Source organism: Colletotrichum fioriniae, assembly GCF_027942845.1.
Source record: "Colletotrichum fioriniae strain IMI 355084 chromosome Unknown scaffold_1, whole genome shotgun sequence".
Lineage (NCBI taxonomy): Eukaryota > Fungi > Ascomycota > Sordariomycetes > Glomerellales > Glomerellaceae > Colletotrichum > Colletotrichum fioriniae.
In genome coordinates this window covers 7115945-7142512 of record NW_027076837.1, presented here as the reverse complement: position 1 = coordinate 7142512, position 26568 = coordinate 7115945, and the positions used below count along the sequence as shown (strand labels likewise).

The 26568-nt window shown below is 53.7% G+C and overlaps 7 protein-coding genes across 7 annotated transcripts; 1 reads left to right on the top strand and 6 right to left on the bottom strand.

Annotated features, from left to right (window-relative positions):
- Positions 1-1098: 1098 nt before the first annotated feature.
- SEC65 (signal recognition particle subunit) lies at positions 1099-1986 on the top strand (the record flags this gene model as incomplete). The annotated part of the gene is made up of 1 exon (XM_053193067.2): positions 1099-1986. One exon carries the CDS (start codon positions 1099-1101, stop codon positions 1984-1986), a length of 888 nt encoding a protein of 295 aa, XP_053049598.2.
- A 313-nt stretch (positions 1987-2299) lies between these two features.
- RO3 (Dynactin, 150 kDa isoform) lies at positions 2300-5973 on the bottom strand (the record flags this gene model as incomplete). The annotated part of the gene is made up of 2 exons (XM_053193066.2): positions 2300-5631; positions 5970-5973. The coding sequence occupies 2 exons, from the start codon at positions 5971-5973 to the stop codon at positions 2300-2302; spliced, it is 3336 nt and encodes a 1111-aa protein (XP_053049597.2).
- Positions 5974-8935: 2962 nt separating this feature from the next.
- Positions 8936-9304, bottom strand: RFG1 (slightly ste11-like protein; the record flags this gene model as incomplete). Its single annotated transcript, XM_065756342.1, has 1 exon — positions 8936-9304. One exon carries the CDS (start codon positions 9302-9304, stop codon positions 8936-8938), a length of 369 nt encoding a protein of 122 aa, XP_065615582.1.
- A 2542-nt stretch (positions 9305-11846) lies between these two features.
- RVB1 (RuvB ATP-dependent DNA helicase pontin) lies at positions 11847-13495 on the bottom strand (the record flags this gene model as incomplete). Its single annotated transcript, XM_065756341.1, has 5 exons — positions 11847-11979; positions 12129-12460; positions 12524-12944; positions 12970-13292; positions 13352-13495. The coding sequence occupies 5 exons, from the start codon at positions 13493-13495 to the stop codon at positions 11847-11849; spliced, it is 1353 nt and encodes a 450-aa protein (XP_065615581.1).
- A 1553-nt stretch (positions 13496-15048) lies between these two features.
- Positions 15049-16353, bottom strand: N0V96_001839 (uncharacterized protein; the record flags this gene model as incomplete). The annotated part of the gene is made up of 2 exons (XM_065756340.1): positions 15049-16201; positions 16346-16353. The coding sequence occupies 2 exons, from the start codon at positions 16351-16353 to the stop codon at positions 15049-15051; spliced, it is 1161 nt and encodes a 386-aa protein (XP_065615580.1).
- A 1810-nt stretch (positions 16354-18163) lies between these two features.
- Positions 18164-18765, bottom strand: N0V96_001838 (uncharacterized protein; the record flags this gene model as incomplete). The annotated part of the gene is made up of 2 exons (XM_065756339.1): positions 18164-18493; positions 18688-18765. 2 exons carry the CDS (start codon positions 18763-18765, stop codon positions 18164-18166), a joined length of 408 nt encoding a protein of 135 aa, XP_065615579.1.
- Positions 18766-23211: 4446 nt separating this feature from the next.
- SOK1 (Protein SOSEKI 1) lies at positions 23212-25218 on the bottom strand (the record flags this gene model as incomplete). The annotated part of the gene is made up of 1 exon (XM_053193059.1): positions 23212-25218. The coding sequence occupies one exon, from the start codon at positions 25216-25218 to the stop codon at positions 23212-23214; it is 2007 nt and encodes a 668-aa protein (XP_053049590.1).
- Positions 25219-26568: the final 1350 nt, after the last annotated feature.

Genomic DNA, 26568 nt, shown 5'->3' with positions numbered 1-26568 from the left:
GCATCCGTATTGCAAGTTCAGAGTTGAGGATCATCCACCTGGCACAAAGTTCAAGAATGCCAAGATTCACGAAAACTAAAAGGCCTTGAGAAGCTAATTTTGGAGGGAGGGAGAGACATGAAGACAAAGGAACAGGGTTTGCTTGCTTATAGCACATGGAATTGGCTGTGGCACAGAGAGTGATAGCTCATCTGCTGACGGTCGCCAAACCTGCTGGGTTTGCTTTCGAGAATTAATTTGTGTATGATTAGCTTGCTCGCTGGCAATTTGAGCTTGCCAAATGAGCTTCGTATGGCTATATATGGATAGCTGTTTTCCGGATATTGTTCAGGCCGTGAGGCGCACACAACGCTTGAGTGAGGACCAGTCGTACCTGAGATCTCTGGCCATGGAAAAACCGTTGCCTCGAGCTCTAGCTACGTAGGTCGACAATTTGCCCAGACTGTCACCATCGGATGAGGAGACCTGTTGGCGTTATAGTTGCGACTGCTCACTCCCGACCTCCGCGCCAGCAGCTTGACCCCCGGTGGCTTCTATTTTTGAAGGTCATGAGTTCGAATTACCTCGTAGGTTCCTTTTCTTTTCTGTTCTTGTGACTATTTATTTCTCTGATATTTTGATAATTTGGAACGCGTGGAACGCAAACGAACCATATTCCCGAAGGACGAGTGTTCCTTTATACCTTCGTCTATAAGCTACCCATGAGCTAAGGTGATGTGATGCCCTCCCTGTGCCTGCCTGTCTGCCGAACCCCAGCGGGATAGTGGACCCCGCCACTCCAACCCAAACCCCACTACGAGCCGTGGTCTTGCAACCCCACACCCGCCGGCCAAAATCCCAGAGTGGATTAGCAGAGAGAGCCTCCTCTTCAATCGACAACTGTATCCTCACTTCACGTCTCCCACGTCTGATCCCCAACCCCACCACCAACAACAACCACGACGACGACGACGACGACGACGACGACGACGAAGGCGCCCCGAAGCGATCGATACCTCGAGATTCACGAGCTTCATCGGGTACAGAACGACAAGCGGCGATCACAGATAATCCCCAAGATAATACCACATCACCCCTCCCCCAAGACAAACCACAACCATGTCGCACCCACGCATAGAGGAGGTCGAAGACAGCGACCTCGAGGCATCAGACCCCTCCGAGGGCGACATTGACGACTTTGCCGACAATGACATCATGCGCCGCGTCGAGCCCAAGTCAGCACCGCGCGCACCGCAAATCAACCCTTCCACCATCCCCCCGCCGCCGCCACCGGCCCCCCAGGCCCCGAGGCGGCTCCGAGTTCAAACGACCGTCGACCAGAAGCAATACGCCGACTTCCAGTGCCTCTACCCAATCTACTTTGACGCCCGCCGCACCCGCGCCGAGGGCCGCCGCGTGCCCAAGTCCCTGGCCGTAGAGAACCCCATCGCCCGCGAAATCGTAAACGCCTGCGCCGCCCTCCGCCTCCCCACGCTCTTCGAGCCCGCCAAGTTCCACCCAAAGGACTGGGCGAACCCGGGCCGCGTCAAGATCCGCACGCGCTTCAACGGCCAGCTCGGCCCCGACGGCGGCAAAGCCAGCGCTGCCTCCCGGCCCGCCGGGGCGCAGGAGATCAAGAATAAGCACCACCTGTACATCCTCGTCGCCGAGCACCTCAAACGCAACCCGACGACGGAGGAGAGCGCCGCCCTCAAAGCGCGCGTGCAGGGCGCCCCCGCGCACGATCCCAGCAAGCCGTGGCCTAGGCCCGCCGTCCCGCGCGGGTGGAAGATGGGCGAGCTGTTGCCGTACATCAGTCCTGCCATGACGGGCGGCGGCGTCAGCGAGAACCTGTTCAAGGATATGATGAAGGAGATGCAAGGGGGTGGAGATCCGATGGCGGCGCTGATGCAGCAGGCTCAGGGGGGTGCTTTGGGTGGTGGAGGTGGTGGTAGTGGTGCTGAGGAGAAGGCTGGCAAGAAGAAGAAGGGCAAGGGCAAGGCTTGAAGTGGACTTTCAAAGAGAGAGAGAAAGAGAGAGAGAGAGTGAGAGTCGTTAAAAGGGAAAAAAAATCTAGGGGTGGACCTCATTCAAGGAGTCAGTCCTAAGCATCATCATGAAAATTATACCACGGACAACGGTCGGTCAATGGTCAACAGTTAAACGACATCACGGAGGTACAAAGAAAGGGTCGTAGAAGGAAAGCCGAAGGCAACCCAATCAAACAAAAGCATGCTAGACTTGAAGAATAAGGTTGGGATTCAGGGGGTATTTAACATCCTACTAGTCCTTCTGTCACATCGCATCGCTTCCATGATAATCATACTGCCGCCAGTCGGCCCTGTATCCCCTCCCACTCGCGCGATCCCACAATCTGCACATCCCTCCCGCCGCCGGGCACCATCTTGCCGTCCGCGTCCGGCAGACGAATCTGCAATCTCGCTGCCACGCTCTTCATCATCTGTCTCTTCTCCGCCGCCGCCCCATCTTTGCGTCCTAGCACGACCTCGGACTTCTTGAGCACCGAGTTCCGCCAGCTGTTCCACGCCGCAAGGTCTTCCCTCTGCTTGGCCGCGTGGTACTGCGGCGTGCTGCGCGCGGGCTTCCACGCGAGCTTGTCCTTCGGCAGAGAAGCAAGGTCGTAGACGCGAGCCGAAGTTGTGAACTTGACCAGCTCGCTGAGAACATCCTTACCCTCCGCCACAACGAGGGCGCGGCGCTGCTCCACGACGGACGGCGACTTGATGAGCGGCTCCGCCAGCCAGTCGTAGTTGTGCTGCTCCGTCGTCCTAGCGCGCCTGTTGTCCTCGCGAAGATATCGCACGGCTGCCTGCAGGCTCGCAATCTCGCTCTTGAGAGCATCCATCTCGCGCGCCGTAGCAACCGCCCGCTCCTGGCCGGCCTTGGCGCCCGCTGCACCTGCACCGTCCGCGAAAGCCTTGCTGTCGCCGGCAATCTTTTTCCACTTGTCGCGGTCCGTCTCCAGCGTCTTGAGCTCGCGGTCTTGCTTGTCAATGTCCTCCTTGAGACTGGCAGCCTTTTGCTTCGCAGCCTGGATCTGCGCCTCGAGATCCTCAATGCGGGAAGCCTTGGCATTGGCATCCTTCATCCTCGACTCGAGGGTCTCAATCTTGAGGTTGGCCGTGCTAAGATTCTCGTCGCGCTGCGCAATCGCCACGCGGGCTTCGTTGTGCTCCTCCTTAAGGCGGCGCATCTCCTCCTCCGCATCGACGGGGATCGTCTTGATGGCCTTGAGCTCCTGGGAACGAAGCTTCCACGGTGCGGGGCTAACTTCAAACTCTTGCGTCTGAGACAAATCTGCGCTAAGCGCGGCCAGGTCTGAGATCTGGCTAGTAAGAGTACGGAGCCTGGACAGGTATGTTGAGAACAGATCGGACTCGCTTGACATGGTGACTTTAGTGGTGGCCTGGGAGATTGTGTCCTGGACTTCGCGGTATGTGAAGGGCTCGTTACGGCCTTCCTCGTGCAGGAGCGAATGCAAGTCGGAACCGATCTCACGAGCCAACGCCGCCAGCTGTTGAGTAGCATCCTGGCACTGCTCGAAGGACTCCTTGGTCTCTTGCGGCAACGCCAGCGAGCGAGACTTGAGATCTTGTAGAGCCCGCACAGCCTTGCCAGCAATAACCTTGGCACTCCGGGTCTGAGCAACGACAAACTCGGATTTCTTGCTAAAGTGCTGCGCCATCTCATCGTCTTCAGACTCAGAGGGCACAACTCTCTGGACCATTCCACGCAAAGCAGCAAAGGTGGCTCCGGCAGACTCAAGATGGCTCTGCATAACGACAGTCTGCATGTACGTGTCCTCGGCAAAGTCGGGCAACTCGTTGGTGAGGTGGACTTCAGCGAGATGGGACATGAGCGCAATCGTGCGCTGGAGTTCGTCCGCACACTTCTGCTCCTTAAGATCGTCCCGTCGCAAGCCGTCGATCCATCCGTTCAGCGCCCGCTCCACTGGCTCCAGCTCGAATAAGGCGTTCTGGAACCGCTGGAATTGTTCAATCGAGCAGTGGCTGATGGCGTTGGTGAAACGCTCGCACATAGAAGCGACCCATGTAAGTTTATCGATAGCATCACAACCAGCAAAGACGTCGTCCTCGTGGCCAGGGTGAGGCTGGCCATTGACACGCTCCTTGATGAATGACTGCAGGAGCTCGGCCTTGAAGGCCAATCTCCTGAACCTCAGCAAAGCAAGCACAGAGTCTTGGTCCTCCTTGTAAGTGTCGGGCAGGAACATCTTGACAATCTCCAAGTGTTGCTCGGCCTCCTGAGCCTCCAGTCGTCGCAGCTCGAGGTCGATCGTCTTGACTTGCGCCTTGGAGGCGGAGATCTGGAGCTTCATGTTTAGGTCCATCATAGCGCGGGACTTGCTGTTAAGCTGCTCGGATTCCGTCTCAGTGACAGCGTGTGACGCCCGCATGTCCTCGAGGTCGCTCTGCAGGCTGGTGACCAGTCCTCTGAATCGGGACAGGGTGTACTCCATGTCCTCGAGGGCCTCATCCTGCTCGCCCGCCCGTCGCGCCTGCTCCGTGATGACGCTGTCCTTGAAGTCAAGATCCTCTTGCATTTCCTTTTCGTTCTGGACATGGTTGATCTCCAGCTCGTCATTGATTTCCTTCAAGTTCTCGAGGTCTTCGATGACGGCCTTGAGTTCTTCGATTTGCTCAGACATGCTCATGTTACGCTCAGTGAGGTCCTCGATCATATCTTCAGCGCCCAAAGCATTGTCGAGTTGTTGCCGAAGATCCTCAACGGCAGCCTCTGACTGGGCCAACTTTTCTTTTGCCGCGTCAAATTGCTCCTTGACAGTGCCGAATTCCTGGAGATCATCCTCCAAAGTCTTGATTTGATCCTTCAGCTCCTCCTCCTGCTGCTGAGTCAAGTCGCGCAGTCGCAGGAGAGCTTCGCGGAGCCGCTCGTTCGTCCTTTCCATCTGCAACCACCCGGTGCTGGCTCGGTCTTCCGCTGACATACCCTGGCCGAATTCCGCGTTCTCTTCGCGGAGGATTTCCACTTCGAGCTCAAGCTCTTCCGACTTTTGCTTCAGAGCCTCGAGTTCAACCTTAAGAACCTCGGCCGTCTCTTCAGCCATCTCACGGTCCAACGTGGCCAGCTCCAGAGCGGTCTCATGCTCCATCTGCATTGACTCGATCGATTCGAACCGCTCCTCTGCCTCCTTTAATTCTTTCCGCAACTCGTTGTTCTCGCTCTGCTGAGGCTGGTATTTCGCCTGCAGCTTTTCTATAATTGACTGGAATCTGTCTCGCTCGCCTTGGACCTGGTCCAACTGCTTCAGCTTCTCTCTGTCCTCCAACCTCTTTCTCTCAAGCACTTTGAGCTTAGCCTTGAGGTCCTCTATTTCTCTATTCGCAGCGGCGGCATTTGGTGTAGAACGGGCGGTTGTCGCTGGTTTTGTTGAGCTTGTAGGCGTGGTAGACGCCGAGCCTGACGTGAGCTTCTCCAAAGCCTTTGTCCTTGCTCTCACGGGGCTTGTCTCGCCATCTTTGTTGGGAGACGTGGCACCCGCGTCTTCGCCGCTGTCGGCATTCTTTCCAGCCCCCATGTCCGCGGAGGGCCTTCTCGCAGTCCCAGCCGTCCGTCCAGAGATGGAAAGTCGGCCACTATTGGGTCTTCCTGGGGTGGGCCGTGTGGGGGCTGAAGATGTCGAGGGTTGTCTCGTGGTTCTGTTGGCGGGTATAGGCGGAGGTCCCATGGAGCTGCGAGAGGTTCCCACGCTTGGCCGCGTTTTGGCTGCTGTTGATGGTGTACGTGTATTAGACGGTGTGGTAGTTCGCGATGGCGCGGTGCTCGATGTCGCTGATCCGAGCTGTTTTGTGGGCGACTTGGTCGGTGACTGCATGTCCATTGTGAGTCGTTGCTTTTGATATACACAGGTATCTGTACACTTACCCTCAACGTACTCGTCGGCCGAGACACCTTAGGTCCCGGGCTCGGACTGGGAGCATTCAGACTCATCCTTTTGGTCAAACCTGTATCGCTGGTCGTCCTCCCGGCGCCTGGATTGAAGCTGCTCGGCCGGCTAGGCCTGCGAGCTGCTGGCTTCGCCGCCGGAGCAGGCGCCTGGGCGATGATGGCCAATGTTGTCGGGCGCACAAACATGCCATGCCCAAGGGCACAGTCAAAGTACCGTTCGCCCTGGACGCTGCCATCGTTCTTTCCGCTATCATCCTCGAGCTCGATGCCCACCCAATCGCCACTAGCGAAATGCGTTCCACCGGCGAAGCGTACGATGCCAGTCCGGCCGTCTGATAGACGCACCGTCTGGCCAACTACGAGCTCCGACATTATTCCACGACTGTGACTCTACTGGGAGATAACCATGTTCGTTATTGCTGTCGGTTGATCGTGGGGCGTAGGCCAGTCGTTGAGGCCCCGTCGTGATGCGTGGTGTGTACTGGGACGATTACGTTGTGTTTGGATGTCACCCAGGGGGCCATTGGAAGCGCGTCCCAATCGGATAAACGCGCTGGAGCTTGGAGCTTGTTGCTGCTGCGGCGCCTGCGACTAGGCTAACAAGGGGTTTAGTTGGGGTGATGTCAATACAAAGTCAACCCCTGATTGGCTACTTCCTGCCTTGCATCTCAGGGTCTTCCGCTATGAGCTTAAGCGAGACTTTCTAATGGATAACTTCATATAATACCGGTACTCTGTACAAGTGACCGACATCCATCATAAGGCCTTACTAAGAAGACACGAGCAGTCGACGACAACAATGCTCCCTCAAAACACAAAGCAAACGGGCTTCAAAGAAATACACAGCGACATTGTCTCATTCCCTTCAGCGGAACGCTCACGAAATGCATCATTCGATGAAGTAGTCAGTGCGCAGCAGATCGGCTCTCGGCGTAATGCAGGGAGATATCATTTGACCTCTTCAGGGAGTTTAGATGCACTCACTCACTCGAAGCACGCGCTGTCCAATAATCGACTCAATACGTTTGCTCAGTATTTTGGTTTTCCTATCTACGCCTACGCTATGTCAGGAAAAATCAATAGTGCGTCTCAATCCGACAAGAAGGAAATCCGTCGCCGCATTCCGCTGAAAACATCACATTATTAAGTCCGCTTTTGAAGCCATCTCAACCTCGCCCGAACCCCTCTTGATAGCTACCTCCTCGAATCCACTCCACCAACTCAAAAGAGATGCGTCGCTCAGTTTTTTCGTCCAATGATTTATTATGCGCAACCCTAACCACCATCACACCGGCGCCTCGGAACTCGACTGCACCTGCATGAGTGATTTCCTCCTCAGTCACCGACTTGACATAGATGACGAGGTCCGGTCCAATTATTCCCCTCCACAAAGTCGACACCCATTGCCAATGGTCGATCGGGGCATAGCAGTCATAGATGGGTAATGTACAAGCGTACTTGTCAGAGAGGGTCAAGCTGAATCCCGCGGGGAGCAGAGCAACCGGAGTTTTGCTGGGTACCGATATCGAGCTATGTCGAGACCCGACAGGCTCCCCATCCGATGCCCGCCTCGTGAGCGGAGCTGGGTCCGGTGCGAAAGCCGGCTTGGTGGACACGTGCTTGATGATCTCTCGCGACTTCACATGCCACTTCAGGATGCTCTCCATATAGTTAGAGAACAGCTCCGAGGCGTGTAAATTGGGCTGCGAATGGCTGCTCTTCCTGCTGCTGCCGCCAGCAGAGGCCGTGTCGTTCATCCTTGCGTCGTCTTCGGCCGACAGGACAGGAAACGGCGTACTCGGTCCCTCGCTCCACGTCTTCAGATCGATCTCGCTCAAGCCAAGGAGAGAACGATGCACTGCCGTTCCCACCTGCTCCAGCTGTCGAGGATCAGCCCCCTCAACGGCAACGACTGCGCCACGGATCTCGATATCAGGACTGGTCGGTCCCGGCAGAGCCAAAGTTGGACTGATCTTTTGCAGGACCTTCAGCTTGCTCCAGAAAGGAATCGTCATGATCATGGCCTCGAGGCTTTGAGCATATCTATCTCTCGGGTTTGCGATCCCCATGCCAGTCATTGGGTATGCACTCGGGCGATCGTTTGTATCGTTGTCTCTGTTGAGTGGCGGAGATGACTGGGTCTGGAGGGGTGGCAGTCGAAGACTCTCATCGTAACCAGGGCCGCGGCTTGGCCCCGCGTTTGCCGAGTGGGGCGGTCGCGGAGGAGGGGGCGCCATGTTACTATACCCGGGCCTCGCAAGTGATGATGGACCGGGCAAAGGCCCGTAGCCGGCTACCGGCGGCGTAGGAGGCATACTCACCGACGACCTAGGCTGCCTCGATAGAGGATGGCCTGTGTATGGTCCGGATGAAGGGACTGCCTGGTAATATCCCGTAGGGGGGTTGATTCGGCGTCGTTTGAGCTCGGGGGATGGCGACATTGGTTCATATTCGTCTTCCACGTCTCGCAAGTTGTTGTGTTGGTGTTGGTAGGGCTGTTTCCCTCCAGGTAAAGCACGCCGGAGGTGATCGCTGTCCCCGCTGCGAGCCTCGCTCGGGTGATGCGGCTGCATTTTTGGTTTTGCGGCCGTCGGTGTGCCTGCTGGTGTCGACGGCGTTCTCGGCGTTGCGATGAATCTGCCACCACAGTTGGGGCACCGTCCTGGATTAGTCGAGGCTGACGATCCAGTTTGACTCCTAGATCTGCCCCGACGAGGCTGATAGCGGTAACCTGGGTGACTTTCTGCGTGCCGTCTCTTCTCCTCTTCTCCAAGTTGCCTCCAGATCTCCTTCTCTCGCGGGTCCTGTGATTTCCACCGCTGTCCTATGATTTTGGATATATCTGGGTTGGAAAGGCCTGGGAATTCGTTGGAGACGGTAGCCTGGTGGTGTTGTCTATACAGTATGAAGGCTATCAAAGAACGACGTTAGTCAACGGACATTGCACAAGTGTCTAGCAGTCTGCTCAGATTGTCTAATAAAGAAGAATTCCCGGAGGTCAGTCTCAGACCAGGCCTGTGACGAAGATGCGTCGACCGATGATGCGGGATGAAGAGTGAAAAACGTGCGACTCACGGTTGCGAGGCCTTGGGATCTTGAGTCCGGGCGTGCAGAGACAGATGGTGTCCTTGCCGCTCTGGCTACTCATCGGTCTGGTCTCTAAGCTGAGGTTCCTCACTTTGGAGGTATTCGCTTCCTCGATATCAATGGAGGCAACGCGCTTTCTGCTCGCGCGACTGCCAGCAGAGCCTACTGAGTTTGGTCCCTCGTCCGTCTCCTGGCTGGCTCTTCGTTCCATGGCCGAATGGGCAGAGATGGCACCAGAGGAAGAGGTTGACCGCCGTGGCCGAGGCGTAGAGACCACATCTGTCATCTTTTGGGTTGTAAGGGTTTGCAGGAGGTGTGCAAACAGATGCGAGTTGGGACTGGGTACAAGTGGGCGAGGCGACTGAAGCTATGAGACGTTTGGACTTACACCATGCTTCGGAAGGGGGGCGTTTGAAGAAGCAGAAGAGACAGGGGGTGTATGTACGTTGTCGACGGTGAGAGACACGACGGGATGCTAGGGTTGAGTTTGGGTTCGAATAGTGTTGGCGAATCCGTGTAGTTGTGGACTTTGGCGAGCAGGAAAGGCAGCAATGATTTGAGAGACGTGGGAGAGACAGGCGAAGCAGTATATCGGTAAGTTGGAACGAGACGAGACGGGACCGAGATCACTTTTGTTCGATGACCGATTGTCCGTTCCGACCTTTTTCCCCCCTTCTCCTTTGTGTTATCGAGACGACGACTACTCATTCAGCAGAAACCGAGCAGACAATGACCGTCTAACTCAATGACTTTATGTTCAAAGATGGAGGTGGCCATTATGGGGAAGAAAGAACATTAGGGTAGGTAGGGCGGTTGGTACGATGTCGTCGAGACGGTAGCGACGAACAGCGACCAGCGTCAACAACAACGTTTGACCGACGGCGAGGAGCAGGAAAGGAGATGGTTCTGAGTGGTGAACAAAGGGAGAGGCGGGAAGGACGAACGAACAGAAGTGAGGAAACGGAGCAGAGGTAAGAAGGGTAAGCTCGCAAGAGAGAGAGAAAATGTTGATCCTTTTGGGGGGTGGGAAATGTGTCTCGGGAATGTACCGGAGACCCAAGGTTGTTGCAGATGAGGAAATGGGATTCTTTGTGAAGAAGCGTTTGCCCTGTGGTGGCCGGTGCCCGCGTCGTCTCTGTCTCTTCTTTGGGACTCGCCCAGGCGTTCCGTTCGCATAGAGCGTTGGAGACAGAGAAACAGAGTATGGGCCAAGGAATGGGCGAATATGCCTTTCTTTCCCTTAGACCTTGAGAACAAGAAATAGGCAACGTTCGGGTCCCAAGTCCGAAGATGGAGCCGTAGAAGGCGGAAAAGGATGCGGCGGTAGCGAAAGCGACCCAGACGGGGACGCAAAAGGATGAATAATGACTAAAAGGTATGAACAACGACGAGACACGGAGACGCGACTTTGAAGAATATCCCTCCACATCCAACTTCAAGTCTTGTTTGGTGAGGATAGATAGAGGTTTACCCTGGCTGGATGAAAGACGAGGGAAGCTATGTGCTGCTCAAAGCAGTCTGGATTTCGCATCCCCTTCCCCTCCATGTTATTTTAGGCATTTCCTTCCTTTCATGTCATCAGCAATGCAGTCAAGCCTAGACCATCTACAATGCCCGTCCCGCATGTGTTGCTGCTGCTGCTGCTACTAATGCAGCAGCCGCTGCCTCTGCCGCCGCTACTGGGCTCTTCCTCCTGCCCCCCTGCTTTGCCAACCAGTCCCTCTCTTCAAAGGAAGCCGTAGACCGACTGCAGACTCATAGGCCGGGGGGGACGTCAGAAACAATGACCCTTGGGTGGGTGTGGCCAGGATCAGAATGAGGACTGTGTACCGGGGGCAGAAGATTAAAGGCGGCGGCAAAGGAATGAATGCAAAGAGAGGATGAGAGCGCTGTGTTCCCCGGTTGGAATGTTCAATCATAAGCCCGCCCCGGTAAAGGAACAAAGACAATGTAAAGAAGTCTGTCCCCTCCCTCTCCTCACTCAACCCCCGGCCGAAAGTAGGCTAGGTTGGTTGGACACATCTCCCACGTGATGAAAAGAAGGGAAAGGGTGGATAAGCTGGGCCGATGAGGAAATTCCTCTGCTTCATTCTTCTGTCTGTTGGACACTAGAAATTTTAAAATTTGATCGGCAGGACACAATGCGTTTGGCGTTGGTGATGTCTCTGATGACAGACGCAAAAGTATTGACGGATGGGAGGGGGAACCGGGGTTCAGAACGGGAACTCTGGGAGAGCAGCCAGAAAAAAAAGACAAGACGCGGTGAAGGACATTTTCCGTCAAGTTATTGTTAGGAAAGAATAGCACTGGCATTGGCACTGGCATTGGCGGTGCGTGGGTTGTCTCTCGTTAAACTTGCGTTTTTCTGGTTCGTGGCCTGCAATGTCTCAAAACTTTCGGGATGGGCGGTTCTATTTTTTCCTCATCTGGAAAGCTTGACAGTCGTTTTGTTTTGCAAACAGCGCGCTCTCTTCTTCATAGTCCAAACCTCGGGATGCCCAGTCGTGCCGAGTGGGATAACGTGAAAAGGATTCAATGCCTTTGCTCGCAGCTCCAAGGCGTGCGCCATGTCGTCTAACCACACTCGTACTCGGATTCAAACACATACAGTCGAGTCCCCCAGACCGCTTGTCGACAAATGACTGGTCCTCTCTCCCAGATGAATATCTCATGTCAAAGAACAACTCCATGGATTACCTGTTGGTCTCGATAATTGTAACAAGTTCTTTTTTACAACGCCGCCGCCATCCTTCATTCGAGGAAGAAGCCGACATGGGCTCTACAACTTCTCCTCGCGTATCGTCCCACCATCATCTCTTGCGCTCGTCTCACGAAATGTATCCTTTGCCGCTTTCGCTGCTCAAGAGACTGGCGCTGCGCCGCGAATCCAAAAAGAGGTCTTCGCACTCGGCCACGTCCTGGACGTCGATTTGGCTGCGGCCGTTTGCTTTGGAAAGAATGCTTTCATTGGAGTTAGCTCACATGTCTCACACTAGCCGGTCGATCCATGATCCACAACAGAGAGGGGATGGGGGAATAGCTTTAGGGATGAAGCAAAGGCGGTGGGAAATAGGGCAATGTTGTCATGGTTTGGTTCACCGTAGACTCACCTGGCGGGTGTCAACAGCTGCAGGCAGTACCGCAAGCTGATGCGGACGCCGTGCTCCGCGATCTTGTCCAGGGCGGCATCGGTAATAGGCACACCCTCGGTAGTGGCCCTGATGCGAACAATACGCTTGATCTCATCGGCCTGGTACGGCGTGGTTGGAATGATGAGCATGCGGGTCAAGAAGTCTGCCGGAATGCCGTGCGCCGCGACAATATCATCCGTGCCGCGAAGCGTGGCCATTCCTCTGTTTGATGCCAGAATGACAATCGGGGCAATGGGCGACTCCAGAGCCCGGTTCAGGTACGTGAAACACTCGACATCGAGCATGTGTGCCTGTCGTGAATGATTAACCCACGAGTCCCAACCAATTCCGCCAGACATTCAAACAGTTCTTACCTCGTCGATGAAGAGCACACCCGGCACGAGCTCCGCAACACCTTGGTCAATGTACTTGCTCACCACCTTGTTAATCTCTCCGCGCAGCTTGTCCGTGATCTCAGTCATCTTGGGCTTCATCAGCTGGCCCATCATGCTCATGATGTCTTGACCACCCTGAGGCCGTGCGTTGGCAACATCGAGGTCGTGAAGCGTCACATCCTGCACGATCTCCTTCTTCTTGTGCACCTCGCCCTTGGGAATGGGGACGTATTCTTCGGCCTCGAGGTCGAACTCGGTCGCATAGGCATCTGATCTTCCCACGCGCTTGCAGGCGCCCGTGTTCGCCTCGATATAGACGACATCTCCCACTGAAACTCTCTCCTTTTGAATGGCCTCGTATATGCTGGGATCCAGGCGCAGTTTCTTCTGTCCCTTTGCGCTCTTCAGGCCAATCAGGAGTGTACTGATGGTTTTGCCGTATCCCCCCCAGAGGGTTCTCGGCTTCCTCAGGCGTAAGCTCCGTAACCTCGCCTTCGTACACTTCCTTCGTTTCCCGAACCTTCAAGCCAATGGCCCGGCGGAAGTTCTCCATCAACATCTCTGTCTTCTTCACCTCTGTCGAGTAAATTTCGCTGCCGACAATCGGGCAGAAGGGGATCTTGGTTCCGAGTTCTTGGCTGACGGCGAGAGCGAGGGCCGTCTTTCCTGTACCAGGTCCACCTGCTAGCAGAACGCCACGGCCGGCCATCTTGTGTGCTTTGATAAGGTCAACTACAACACCAGCTGCCTGTCGCGAAGTTAGTGATTGCCTTGGTATGAGGTTGTGACCATCAATTATCAACGCACCTCTCTTGCCGTCGCCTGGCCGACGAAGCCAGCGGCTTGCTTCTCTGCTGTGCCATCCTGCTTCAATCCCAGTCCCTTGATGTGGGTGTGGGCAGCCGTGCGGTTCTCGCGACTGTTTCCCTTAACCTCGCTGATTTGGACCATCTTTGCGGCGGAAGCGTCGGTTGCCGGCGGTCAATTCGTATGGTATCGACAATTCAATCGTGTACGGGAAAGTCGATCGGAGTGTCGGCAAAAATGTCGCGGTCGTGATTGATCGTTGGTCTTGGGGGGTGGGTGGTTGGTGTCAGACAGAATTGGATGAAGCTCCAAAAGATTTTGGGGCGACGCGCCTCAGTCTATCCCTGCAAACTTCCAGGCGCACAGTGCAGGCGCCGACTTACACATTAGGAATCGGGTGCCCCACACGTGACCTGTGGATAGCTTCCCGTTTGCGCCTCATTCAACTTCATCCAAACCACTTCAGCTTATTCTCACGCACTTCACCAATATTTTGGAATCTCATATTGGTGTAATGCTCTAAATTTCAGGCTAAGTTTTGTTTTACAATTTTTGACGACAAAAAGATTGAGTCAAGGGCCGGCCACCGTACCAAATGCTGTCGTGAAATATACGGACAGAAGCAACTTCTTCTTATTTCGCCAAAGACTTCAATCCTAAACAGCGCCTGGCGCTTTTCAAATATCCTGTAGAAGTGGAAAGGTTCGAAGTTGCACAACATGTCTTTCACGAATCGAAAAATTTCTCATCGGACCATAAAGTGCGATCGAAACCGTCAAACCCCATGTGCGTAAGTCAACTTGACTCAAATGCTAATTTCAATCACGGTTCTGTTCCCGCGTTCGGGAATGTTGAGACCGATATCTCACTGAAACCCTCTCCACCAGTGTAGTCTACCTACAAACAGCGTCCCGCCGTGCTGGAATTCTGAAGTCACCCCTTGGATACGTAAGCCATCAGTGTCACACTCTTGGCTTGGCGACACGTTTTGGTGCCTTTTCTCGAAAGTCCCCTAAAGAATCCCCTGTGACGTCGTTCTTTAGAAACCAAGGTCTCAGTCGAGTGAAAGGCCCATCGACGATGCTCGGAGATGATCGCCGAGGTTCGGCTTCCTGTAGCAGATGAACTGAGTTCTCTGTGGATGGGGCTATATTGCAGAAACATCATGTCCTGAGATCTGGCTCTGGCAAACTATGTTCTTAGGGCAACGGGTCTACAGCTACGCGCGAGCTCATCCAGCAATCTGATTTCCGATCCCAGACTACAAGCACATACGTCCTTCCATAGGCTCCTTCGGTCTTTTGCGGGGTGAGATAGGATAGAGTAGAGTTTTGTCCAACTTGAGCTACAAGCCGGTATCTGTGTGCTCTCTGAATCCAGAGCTTTGCTGCCTCATAGCTTGATGCCATCTCCTCCATCATTCACGCCATTCTCGTGGGGAGAGATTCTGAACTGTATGCCGATATGGGCAATCGGTATAGGCAACATGTTGAGGACTCATATTCTAACTAAGTTTGAACGTCTAATACCTTGCTCCGAAACGGATATCGGTACAATTTACCCAAGACCCCCTTTTGTGGGCGTCTATCAAGTGCCGCAGGACACTGGCCTGACCCGTGTATCTAATGCTCGAGTCCCTTTTCTTCATCTTGTTGACCGATATCCAAACATCATACATCGTCAGCCGTCATACATCATTACCTCACTCTCTGGAGCTCGAAATCCTCGTCCCTACCACCATCCATATCAGCCAACATCGGTACAGCCTCCGTATCCCGCACATTGGCAACCTCCACATCCGCCTCCCTCTTGGGCGCGGGCGCTCTCTTCGTCAGCACCACCCACAGCGCACTTCCGATAATCAGCCCGCAGCCCGCAAGGCTCATCCATCCCATGACGTTGCCAAAGATGAACCGGTCGAACCCGGCCGCGAAGAGCATATGTGTGTAGACCATGGCGTTCGCCCTATTCGACCGATCCGTGCCGAGCCCCGCCGTGAGGAGGAACTGCATAACGAACCCGAACACGCCCAGCAACACGAGGAAAAGCCACTGCCGTCCCGTCTGTGGCAGGCCCCATCGCAGAGCGGGCTGTCCAATCTCAAGCATGGGCGCGGTGGTAAGCACGACGGTGCAGACAATGGTGCACCACGTCGCAAAGTAGTTCACCGAGATGAGCGGATGCGCCCTCTTCCCGATCCACCGAATCGTCGTGAATGCCCCGGCGGCGCCGAACACACCTACTATCGCAACTCCAATGGCCGTCAGCCGCTCCGCCGTCGTAGCCTGGTGATTCAGTCCCGGCAGCGTCGAGGTCATTGTCCCGTTGTTCAGGCCCGGGGTTTCCGGCGCGGTGGCGGCGGCGGTGGATGTCGAGTCGCCGGAGAAAAGCGAGGTTGGATGGGCGATGAGGACGACACCGAAGAAGGCGATGACGGTGCCGATCTGCTCGTTTCTGGTGAACGGTTCGCGGAGGGCGAGGTAGCATACGTAGCCGGCGACGCTGGGGGCCAGGAAGGTGATGACGGTGGCCTCGGCGAGGGGGAGATACATCATCGAGTACCACATGCCAAAGATGCCGAAGAAACCGGTCACGCCTCTGGCAACGAGAAGCCATCTGATTTCCTTCTTTCCAAAGGGGAAGTCGGGCGTCTTCATGTAATACATGTATAGGCAGCAACAGACCATCGTGACGCTTTGCCGGGCGAAGAGCACCTGGAGTGGGTGCATTCCTTCGCCTTCGAGCTCGAGGAGCCTTGCTGTGAGGTTCATCAGAGCACCGAATAATTGTGATAATGCCACCAAGACGACGCCCTTATTGGCCTGCCAGAATGTCGCCAGTTTCGTATTCCTTTGAGAACTCTGTAATATTGGTGGAGGGTACTCTGCCCCTGGTAACGGTGACGTCCTCCCATTTTGGAACGAGCTTGTAGAGAATCTGCGGAACGAGTCTGGATCTGGTAGGGCTGAGAGTCCCTTCCCGTGGTCGTGTGACCAGGACATCTTGCTGTCTACTGACAACCTCCGACTAGCCTCATTCGTGTGCTCTGGCTCTCCGTCAGACCTCGCCTTGGACTCGGTGGTTCGAGGAACGAATAGGTTATCATGGTTCTGTTTCTGTTCGAACATGGCGGCTAGGTGAGGTCATGTCTATAGGTCCAAAGCCATGAAGAGTATAAGCAGTAGAGCCGGCGTACGTAAGTAGGCTATATCTCCGGTGCGAGAAGTGATCTCTGCCAGCTCACTCGATACTCGAGATAGCGTGTGTAAGAGTGGACTCTTCACTTGAGGAAAGATGGACAGAGATTTCTGACCAGGCAATGAAGCGGGGTGTAGTCACAAGGAAAGAAAAAAGGTGCAGAAAGTAAAGGGTTCCCCATCGTTCATCGGAAGTGGGGAGGCTGGAGTAATGTAGTGTATGGAGCCCTGCTTGTCAGTCACTCAGTCAGTCACTCGGGATAGTTCCTCGCCAGAGCGGAGACGGGGGCGGAGGTGGGAGCGGAGGAGCATCGATGGGCAAAACAGGTTGGTTGATTGCGTGCGGCGGCGTGGGCACTTGCTACCTGGCGTGCCTGCGTAGCCCACCATCACGTCTCCCACCCGTGCATCCCCGTCGTGCCTGTCTTCTCTTTACTGGGTGTTGGTGGCAGATGCGCGTGAGAAGATGACCCCCTCTGAAATCCCCAAAAGTGTGTCAGTCAAGTCAGTGTCGGCGAATGCATCAGTGCGGATTCGCTAGAGGAGGGAAAAGAGCTGCGGGTGGAGTGGGAATCCCCCAGCATCGAATGGTCATGAACCAACCCACTTGGGAAACGCCCAGAGGATTCGAGAGAAACCAACCAACCAACCCCCCGCTACCGCTAGCCCGGCGTCAACCCGCTGGCAAGGGCGCCCTTTTGTTCCGCTGATGCGCCGCCGACACCGAGAAAACAGAAACAGTATGATCATCATTGGGTGTTACCTGTAGACTGATTAGGTAGTTTCCTCCTCCCCGATATCGCAACCACACCATCTTCCCAGGTTTTGCCAGAGAAGGAAGGCACTGAGAAATGCGGCGGATGTCGTTTGCCGGGGGCTGAACCAGTCCACTTTCTCGGCGCGGATCCACTCGCACCAATACCGACAGCGGCGGGCCCGGCACCGATTCGGAGCAAATGGGGTTGGATGACTTGGGCAGATGTCAGAAACCCGTGTTTCTGGTTGCTTGTAAACTTTAAAGTTTAAGCCGTTTGGATGCATGTCGAAATATGTAAGCGGCTGAACCTTGATGAATTTCATGTCATGTGGACTTTCGAGTATTGTCTCTGCTAGGCTGTAGATAGGCTGTGGCACCGAAAGTCCAATACAGTACAATTCGCGCAAGTGGTCTTCGTCCACAAGACTAACGGTCTCAACCAAATGGCCCTCTCTCTCAACTCGGTCACGGCAATAAACATCATATATAAACAGATGATTTTACATGGTCCGACTGAAAGCCCTTGATGCTTGATCATTAGACAAAACATCGTTCAACATGCATGGGTACCTAGCTCATCGCTACTAGATCTCGGCTAGTCTCCGAAACTCAGTTGCTATCTCTAGGGGAATTTAGCCGCCTTTCGTAGTAAGTCATCCAAAAACCGATGGGTGACCATTTGACTATCATGAATATTATGCTTTTTGTCCTTCTTAAGCCAGGCCCCTTTGTAATGACGATATCAAAGTCAATGCCCCAAGACGACCATCCAATAAACGCCCAATGCTATGCCTCACCCCAAGAAATAAGAAGAGCCCAAATGGCCGTACTTTCCACCCATATTACCCGGACGGTGACTCACTTCCCGTCCCCGTCCAATCTGACCCTCTTCGACGGTCGTCCCGCGACCTCACTCTCGGCATCAGCGTCGTCATCGGCCTCGCCCAGCTCCTCCTCTTGCTTCACCGCCGCGTCCGCCGCACTCGAAGCTTCACCCGTACCGTTCGTGGTCTTATCCTTCTTGCTGTGCTCCTGGTCCGCGGCATCCTTCATGAGCACCGCCTCGTCGTCCTTTGTGAAAATCTTCTTGGCCGACTCGATCTCGCCCTTCTTCTCAAAGACCTCCTGGACCTTTCCGAGAAAGGCGTCGTTCTTGCGAAACGCGAACTCAAAGTCCTCGTATTTGACCTTTTGCCTCCCCCGCGTAGTTGGCCGCGCGCGTCGCCTCGAAGGCCATGCCTTGGATGAACTCGGTTACAATTTCGTCGAGCACGCGAATCGTTTCGGGGAGCGGGTTCCCTCACGTCGCCGTGGGCGTACAGTAATTGAGCCACTGCAGAGTGCGAGCTTGATTAGTTTGATGCCCCAGTGTCGGGTGTCACCGAAGGCAGGAACATACGTTCGTTGTGGCTAAAGTTCATTTTGCCAACATTTTTGGCGGCGCGGGCGCGAGGCTCCATGATGGGCAGATAATTCCCGATTATCCGATCGTAATGAGCAAGGTGTTTCTAATTTTCGATGTATTCGCTCTGGGGAGTTCGCAAAGCTCTTTCGTGATGCGCGTAGGTTCGGTGTTCGGCTTGCTAGGGTAGAGTCGTCGTGGACAGGTTGAAAGGTAGGTAGGTATTTGGGATTGAGTGACAGACTTCACGGCATAGGAAGACAGGAAGGTGCCTTATCTTATCGCAACCTTGCAAGCTGCCCGAGCCTCAGGTTCTACCCAGGCCTGGTCCAGAACACCCCTGCTGGCTGTGGGGGTGGCTCCCTGTCATCCAAATGTGGCTGATGCAGAGCTCCAAGCTCAGGCCACATGTGGCACAAACTCTCCGGGCCACCTTGTCCACTGAGGAGAGGCTGAAGACAACCGCACCCCTAGGACATCTGTATCGCGACCGTCAAGCTAGATTGTCCATTTACCTAGAGTCCTCCGTTCAAGCCGCCACTTACCCTCGCAGAGGGACTCAACTTGCCAAAATGGTATGTCAAGCTCCGCGACCATGCTCAATATAACGAAGTCATACTAAACCAGAAACAGACCGCACTATTCAACTTCCAGTCGCTCCTCCTCGTCATTCTCCTCCTCATCTGCACATGCGCATACGCGCACCAGCTCATGCCCGCCATCATGGACCGGAACAAGGACGGGTAGAGTCACTGATAGCATGCGAATATTCAGGAACGCGTTCGCTAATATTGTTCGACAGTATCATGGGCATATTTTGGAAATTCGCAAGAGTAGGCGAACGGTTAAGTCCATACATCAGCTTATGCTGTGTCGTCATGGCGGCAAGTCTCCCCCTCCCTGGCCGTTCCCCTCTGCAATCCTAACTGGGTTACGATAGGTCTCCATGCTCATCAACTAAATACTCAATCCCTCCTTGTATGATTGCGCGCGAGCGGAACACCTCTCGACGGGGGTACGAAAAGACTTGTTATATGGTTTGGAGTTGGTCTGGGAAATGAAACATTGCTTTGTTAGATGGGTGACAGCGCCAGGCGCAAGAAAGAGGATACGGCTATGGTCAATGAGGCCCGCATAACGATATCAGTAGTATATGGGTACTGTCGGTACTTGCCGGACGACGGCAGAAAATAATGTAAGAAATTCCGCCACCATCGACGGTAACTCCGGTTCTGGTAGCGGCGTTGCTCTGGATCCTGGAAACGACGGTCTGTCTGACTACAAACTCGAAAACAGATCAGCGTCTTCTCGTACGCTTTTGGCGGTTCCTCATCACTCAGAGAGTGATTTCTCACGGTCCTGGTCTGGAAAGTCGTTGAGGTTTATAAGCTTTGCATCTGAGATGCAAGACTCCGTGGCAGCAACGAACTCTAGACAAAGTCCTGGTCCATGTTAGTATCTGTGATATGAAGTAACACAAGAGATATGTGGTGGTTTTTTCCCGGCTTTACAGGCGCAAAAGATCGACCTTAACGGGATCAGGCTTTCAAGGGAAACCACACGATACGGTACACTTTTTAACTACACGGTACGCGCAATGTGCCCCAAGCACGCGCTCAACTCAATATGGTGATTTCGATACGAAAACCGCCATGCAATTCGGGATGGGCAAGCTGCCTCACGCGGCGGCGCTGGCCGGCAAGGTCGACCGCAGAGGTCGGCCAACACAAGAGATATATTTTCCATACTTTCGTATGGAGCGTAGCCTTGATATTTGCAAACATTATACCAAATCGCTGTCAGTCAAAGTGGTTCACCATCTCGTGTTTGCCAGAGTGCCACGTATGCTTGAGAATCCCTCCCCAGGACTGGGCCAACTGCATCGGTGATGTTCATACTAGTGTCCACCTTGGTCCTTCGGTTCTAATCTATGATATCTTGTCTTTGAATAGCATATGTCGTCTTCCACCTTCTCTCCTCCTACTTTGTTCGAAGCTTGGCCGAAGGAACCAGCTACTTCGAAGCGCTAGCGGGACCGATGGGAATAGTCTTAGACAATGTTATCTCAATGAACCAGAGCACCTCGACTATGCCCAGATGCTTACTACAGAGGTATACATTAATCTGTTGGCATCGTCCATGAAGATGTAGATGCTACGTCAAATCAGAGAGCAGTGCAGAATAACTCGGCGTCGTGAACTAGACAGCAGATTGGGTCGTGAGCACAATTACATTGTGGTGACGGAACGCGATACATGTAAGAGAGTTCATGAGCGTATGCAAGGGAGTAAAAAATAAAAAGTTCGCTGCAAACTCACTCTTCTCTGGAGAAAGCTCAAATTGCCAGAACATGGAAACATTGTGGGCTTCAGTACCCCACGCGCAGAGCTGATCGGTCTGGACTATCGAGAGGTGGCCAGAACGACTCGTATGCCAAAGTACTAGAAACTAAGTCAACAATGTAACTTGATAATCGAGTCTCGAATTCGGTATCCGGATTACTAGTCCTATCTCCAGTCCTCTCCAGCAAACAAACAACAGTTTGAGAAAGAATTGAAAGACCCTGTGGACAGGCAGATTGCATCTCTGCACGTATGGAATGTGCGCATGTCGCTACGGGTATAGTGAGAAAAGAGAATTTGCCCAAAACCTTGCATTGCAATTTCAATCAACGGTTGTGACGTGGCCGAGGCCGCCTAGTTGCGGCAAAAGCTGACTGTTGAGGGATGTTTATCTGAACCAGCAGTTGGCGATGCTCGTCGCATGGCAATCCCCGGAGAGTCTTCCTCCAGCACCGCAGTAGCTACTGATGGTTTGTATCAGATACCGGTTTATAAACTCTTTAGATGTTATGTTGAATAGTAAGGAACTGGTAAGCCGGATTTTAGCCCTTGGATAGAACGACGGACAAGGCGCTGAGCTTTCTTAACCCCTCCGACGTATCCTTGGTATTTACCACCATGCTGCGATGAGAATACTAGGCTCTAAGCTATTCTTGAAGTCTAGGTCCTTCATATAGCTGCCGGTCTAACTTTCTTCTCCGGTATACCACTGGATAACTCTGCTAAAAACGTCCCATGGGCACAAAGGGAAGGGAAGATAGTAAAGGAGTTGAGTGAGGATGATCCAGGCCGTAACAACTTCTTGACCACAACCTCGTCAGGGCCTTCGGCAACACAGAATGGAACATGATCCGGAAACCGTGCAGCATAATCATCGGTCGAGTGGGGAAAGCGGCCCGGGAAGTTTGAGCTCACACCTTGCGAATACCTCTGTACTTAATAACCATTTAGCAAGGTAGCGTATACTAGCATACACGCGTCTCTTAAAGTTAGTCCTATATCATGATTGTGTAATCGCGCAGAGCTTTTGCTGGAAAAAGGCGCCTGAACAGATTGTATATTGGCAAGACGTCTAATAATCATGATAATTCACCACGGAGCTGGAATCATAAGTGACTTACGGTGAGTTTTCCAACAACGCCTCCTGGAAGCTGGGACTTTAAGCAGTTGGCATTCAAGTGAACGCACACAGTACAAACATATAACGAGCAATCACTACAAATTGGGACTATAGACAATCTTCCGTGATCGCGGAAAGCCTGATACGAAACACCAAACTACATTGAAGAATCAGCTGTTGCAACAGAGGTAGACTTAACTTACCTGATTATACATCGTACCCAGTGAGTAAGTCTGCAAACTCCCATTATTGCAAATCCAGCCTACCTAACGTGCAGTGAAACGCCATCACCACACCAGACCTGACGTCTGGAATGCACCTACTCCTCCACGTACAAGTCAAAGCCACAAACACCATCAGAAACCGCCCAAAACTCCCCCAAAGGGAAAGAGTACATGAATGGGATACACACAAAACCACGTCCCGGATCGATACGTGAACAAAACTCACCGATTGGCTATCACCCGGCATCCGCATGTGATTGTGATTGTGGCTGCCTCAAGACCGTTCCAGCGTTATTTTTCTTTTTCTTCTTGTACAACAACAGTGGCACATGCTTGCTTTATGCGGGTGCAACTTCACAGCGGACACAGCCGGTAGACAAGCATCCACACGTGAACATGCCAATCACATAACACAATGGATGATGGAATGGGGAAAAGAGGGAGCAAATAGTAAATGGCAAAATGTGACTCTTTGTTTTCTGTCTCAGCAATGCAAAAAAGTGCGCTATGTATCTCTGGATATGACCACCTCCCCATGCAACGCCGAACCAAATAATTCGTCGCGGCAAAAGCGCTCGCGAGCTTGATGCTTTGATACCCCAAACACCGTCTAAAGGTCCCATAAACCCCCCATAGCCAAAAAGAGTCTTGCGAGAAATAGCTGCGAAATGCAGATTAAAATACTGTAAAAAGGGTATTGTTGTTCGGCCAGACATAGTAGAGATGCCCCTAGGGCGTGTCGGGTCGCTCGTCTTTCTTTGAGACCAGCATCCCTTTTGATTAGATGGAGTTGTGTTTTGAGATGTAGGATGAATGCCTTAGAACTGGTTCATTTCCATCAGGCTGTCGGCCTGCTCTTCTTCCGTGTATGCGAGGCCGGCGAAGACTCTCCAGTGGAGGATACCAAGGTGTGCCAGCCTAGTCGCCATGTCCTCGATTCCGCCGTCGTCCCGGGTCTCGCGGTTGCCATCAGAGACCGAGCTCTCGCGGTCCGGACTGCCGATGGATCGTCCCGAGCCTTGGGCACGGCCGCCAGTGGCCACGGTGAAAAGACCAACTCCGGTCAGCCCGCGGAACTCGCGCACCCGCTTCTGAAGCTCCATCAAAAGCCTGTGGTGAAAGTGTGCCTCGGCCTCTTGAAACAATGGGCTGTTGATGTCACAAACGTGGGAAGCGAGCTTAGACTCAAAAACCGGTAGCATGTCGGCGGGAGCGTTGGTGAATCGGAAAATTTGGAGGGCCAGCGAGGGAGCAATGGCTTCCCAGCGAGACTCGTGCCTGCGCGGCGGCGGCGAGGTGTGGAGCAGAGCAACCAAAGAGTTGTAGACGTCCCTGGCCTTGGCGAGAGATTCGGTGGGATCGGACGTAGGTTGAGGCGGCAGGATGAGAGAAGATCGTGGCGATGAAGTGGCAGAGTCGCCCGAGCTAAAGGCGAGACTCGACGGCCGCGAGGGCGGAGTGTTGAAATTGAAGTCGGGAGTCATGGAAAGAGGACGGCTGCGAGGCTCGTCGTCGAACTGTGAGAAGGAGCTGGCGAAGAAGGGTGCGTTCAATCGGCCGACTCTCTCCAGGTCGTCGTACATTCGCATGCAGACCTCCAAGTTGATGGCATCCAACATATCCGCCCGGAGCTTGCCAAATCGCTCTTCGTCAAAGATGAAGGTGTTAGGCAACGCCTTTTCGGGTACCGAGGGCAAGACCAGGCGCGAGATGGCTTCAAAGAAGACCGACATCTCACCGAAAGAATGAGCGGCAATGGGAGACACAGAAGCAGCATATCTCTGCTCGGCATCCCTATACCAGGCATTTGCTTGAGTGACGTCTAGCTTGCTTCCCTGAATCTTTTTCTCGAAGAACTTGCGCTCAAATGGAATAGTTCCCTCAATAAGAATCGGGCGAAGGCAGCGAATCTGGTGGTTGGCGACGTCGAGCTTCATAGCCTCCAAGACACTGAGCAGACTCTTCATGCCCTTGACAAGCTCATCAACGTTGTTGGTCCTGTTTCCATTGCTCAGCTGCGTATACATCTGATCCACCCACTCATCACGCATCGGAGCGCAGTGTGATTTGAGTACTCGGGAAAGCCAAAGAGCCAGCTTTTCCAAGTCTGCGATTCCCCTGTAGAACTGCTGCATCAGCAAATCGACATTGAGCCCCTCATCCAAGTAAACTCTGTCTCTCTGAGGCACCAAAGTCTGAATGATTTCCTTGACTGCCTTCAACAAAGACGGCAAACACCAATCATCATCCTGGCCGTGTGCGGAGAAGAAGGACTCTGGCTCGCTCACAAACTGAATGAGCTGCTCTTGAAGGGTGTTCCAGAAAAGGTCGGCCTTGTGCTGTTTCCTCTTGCCCTTGTCGCCGTCCAGATTGGGGCGGAAGTGCAACTCCGGGTCAAAGTTGATATCGTGACGCAACTTTGGGTTGTGCATAATTTTGCAAACATCTAACTCGCTCAGGGTCACCTTTGTCACGGGGGGCTCAATCGGCCGAGAGATCCGGGGAGCGGAAGCCTTAACCTCCGACACACTTCCGAAGTAGCTGTCTGTCGGCGCATTCGGCGTTGACACAGTTGAACTGTTGGATGATGCTCTGGCCATGAGAGGTGCGGTCGTGGGCGTTGATGTGTTTGAGGGTGGGTTGAAGCCTCTAGGAGAGACTTGTGACGATTGCTTGAACTGGGGTTTCGCCTCCTCTTGTTGTGTCTGCTTTCCGGTCTGCGGCTCAGACTCCTGAATGGGCTCGTTCTCGCCGTTGCGGGTCGATGTTGACATATGGCGACGGTTGCTTTCTATGCCGCCACCGGCTCCTTGGTCACCCGCCATCTTTGATATTATCGTTCTGTCGATTTAACGTGCGTTATACGTTCTGCTCAACTGGCCTTCGAATCGTCGGAAATTGCAGTTTCAATGATATTGGTCAGAAACCAGATCTAGATCCTCCAAGGTTACACGCTGGAAATCGACGTTGGAGCAAGTTGCAAAGCCCAGGAAACCGAAGAAGGTTGGGACGTTCTGGTGTGGCTGGTGTGCCCCGAGGAGGCAAGTTAGCAAGAGTATATCTAGTCGGAAGGCCGCAAACAAGCATCGGTCGTTTTGTGGGACGAAGAGAGTCTCGTGAGCGACACACACGCGGGCGAATGCAGGTGCTGGTTCCCGGAGTTCTGTGTAATGAACTAAGGAGTGCCAAAGGGAGGGGGAAAAGGACGCCCGCAAGTTTGCAACCATCTATGGCCGGGTAAGCCAAGTAGGCTTGTTGTAACTTACCGAATGTGATAAAATACTGCAGCAAGAGCGGTAATAGATGGGCGGGGGGCGGGATGCAGCAGGAGTTGCAGTCGTCGAGTACGAGAATCGGCGGTGGAGGTATCGGCCGAGGGATGTTTGCTCAAGCAGAGAAGCGCAGCGCAGCGCAGCAGGAAGGAGCGACTGGACCACAGAAGGAGTCCGTTGTGGGAGCGTGCTTGCTGCAGAGGCACGGCTGAGAAGCAAACAAGCGGCCAAGTCACTTCTTGAAATGTCGTTGGTTGGATCTGACGGGAACTCAGAGCCTGAGGATGCGGTCGAGAGGGTGTACAGTATATATCGGCTGTTGGTCGGGTCTTGTCGGCGAGGTAAGAAGACCGCAGTAGTTGGAGGTTGTAAGAGTGAGAATTCGTGAGAGGAAGGAAAGGGTGAAAGTCTATTGGAGGGCGAGCGAGGGGGGGGGAGGTTGTTGTTTAAGGAAGTAGGAGCAGGAGCAGGAGCATGAAGCAGCAGAGACGGAGATTGCTCAGGGGGTGTGGAATATACAGAGGTAATGAGGGACAGGTCTGGAGTGAGTGTGCGAAAGAGAGAGCGCAAGAAGCAAGCCAGTGAGGATATCCGTCTGTTAATTACAAATTGGGGGAGGAAATTGCAAACGGAGAAGGAAGGAAGAAGAAGAGAACGAGTACGTCTATCATATGGGCAGGGACGTGGGAGAGAGGCAAGAGAAATACGGTCGGTAAGTACGGTCAGGTCAGGCCCCAGCCCAGGTCAGGTCAGGTCAGGTCAGTGCAGTACGGAGTATGCGGCCGGGGAAGGGATGAGCAGAAAAAAAAAAGGAGTATGGCGAGTGTGAGTGAGAGTAGTGAGAGAGCGCCAGGAGGACTGGAGCATGTTAAAGCCAAACAATAATATTAAGACGGTAAGGTA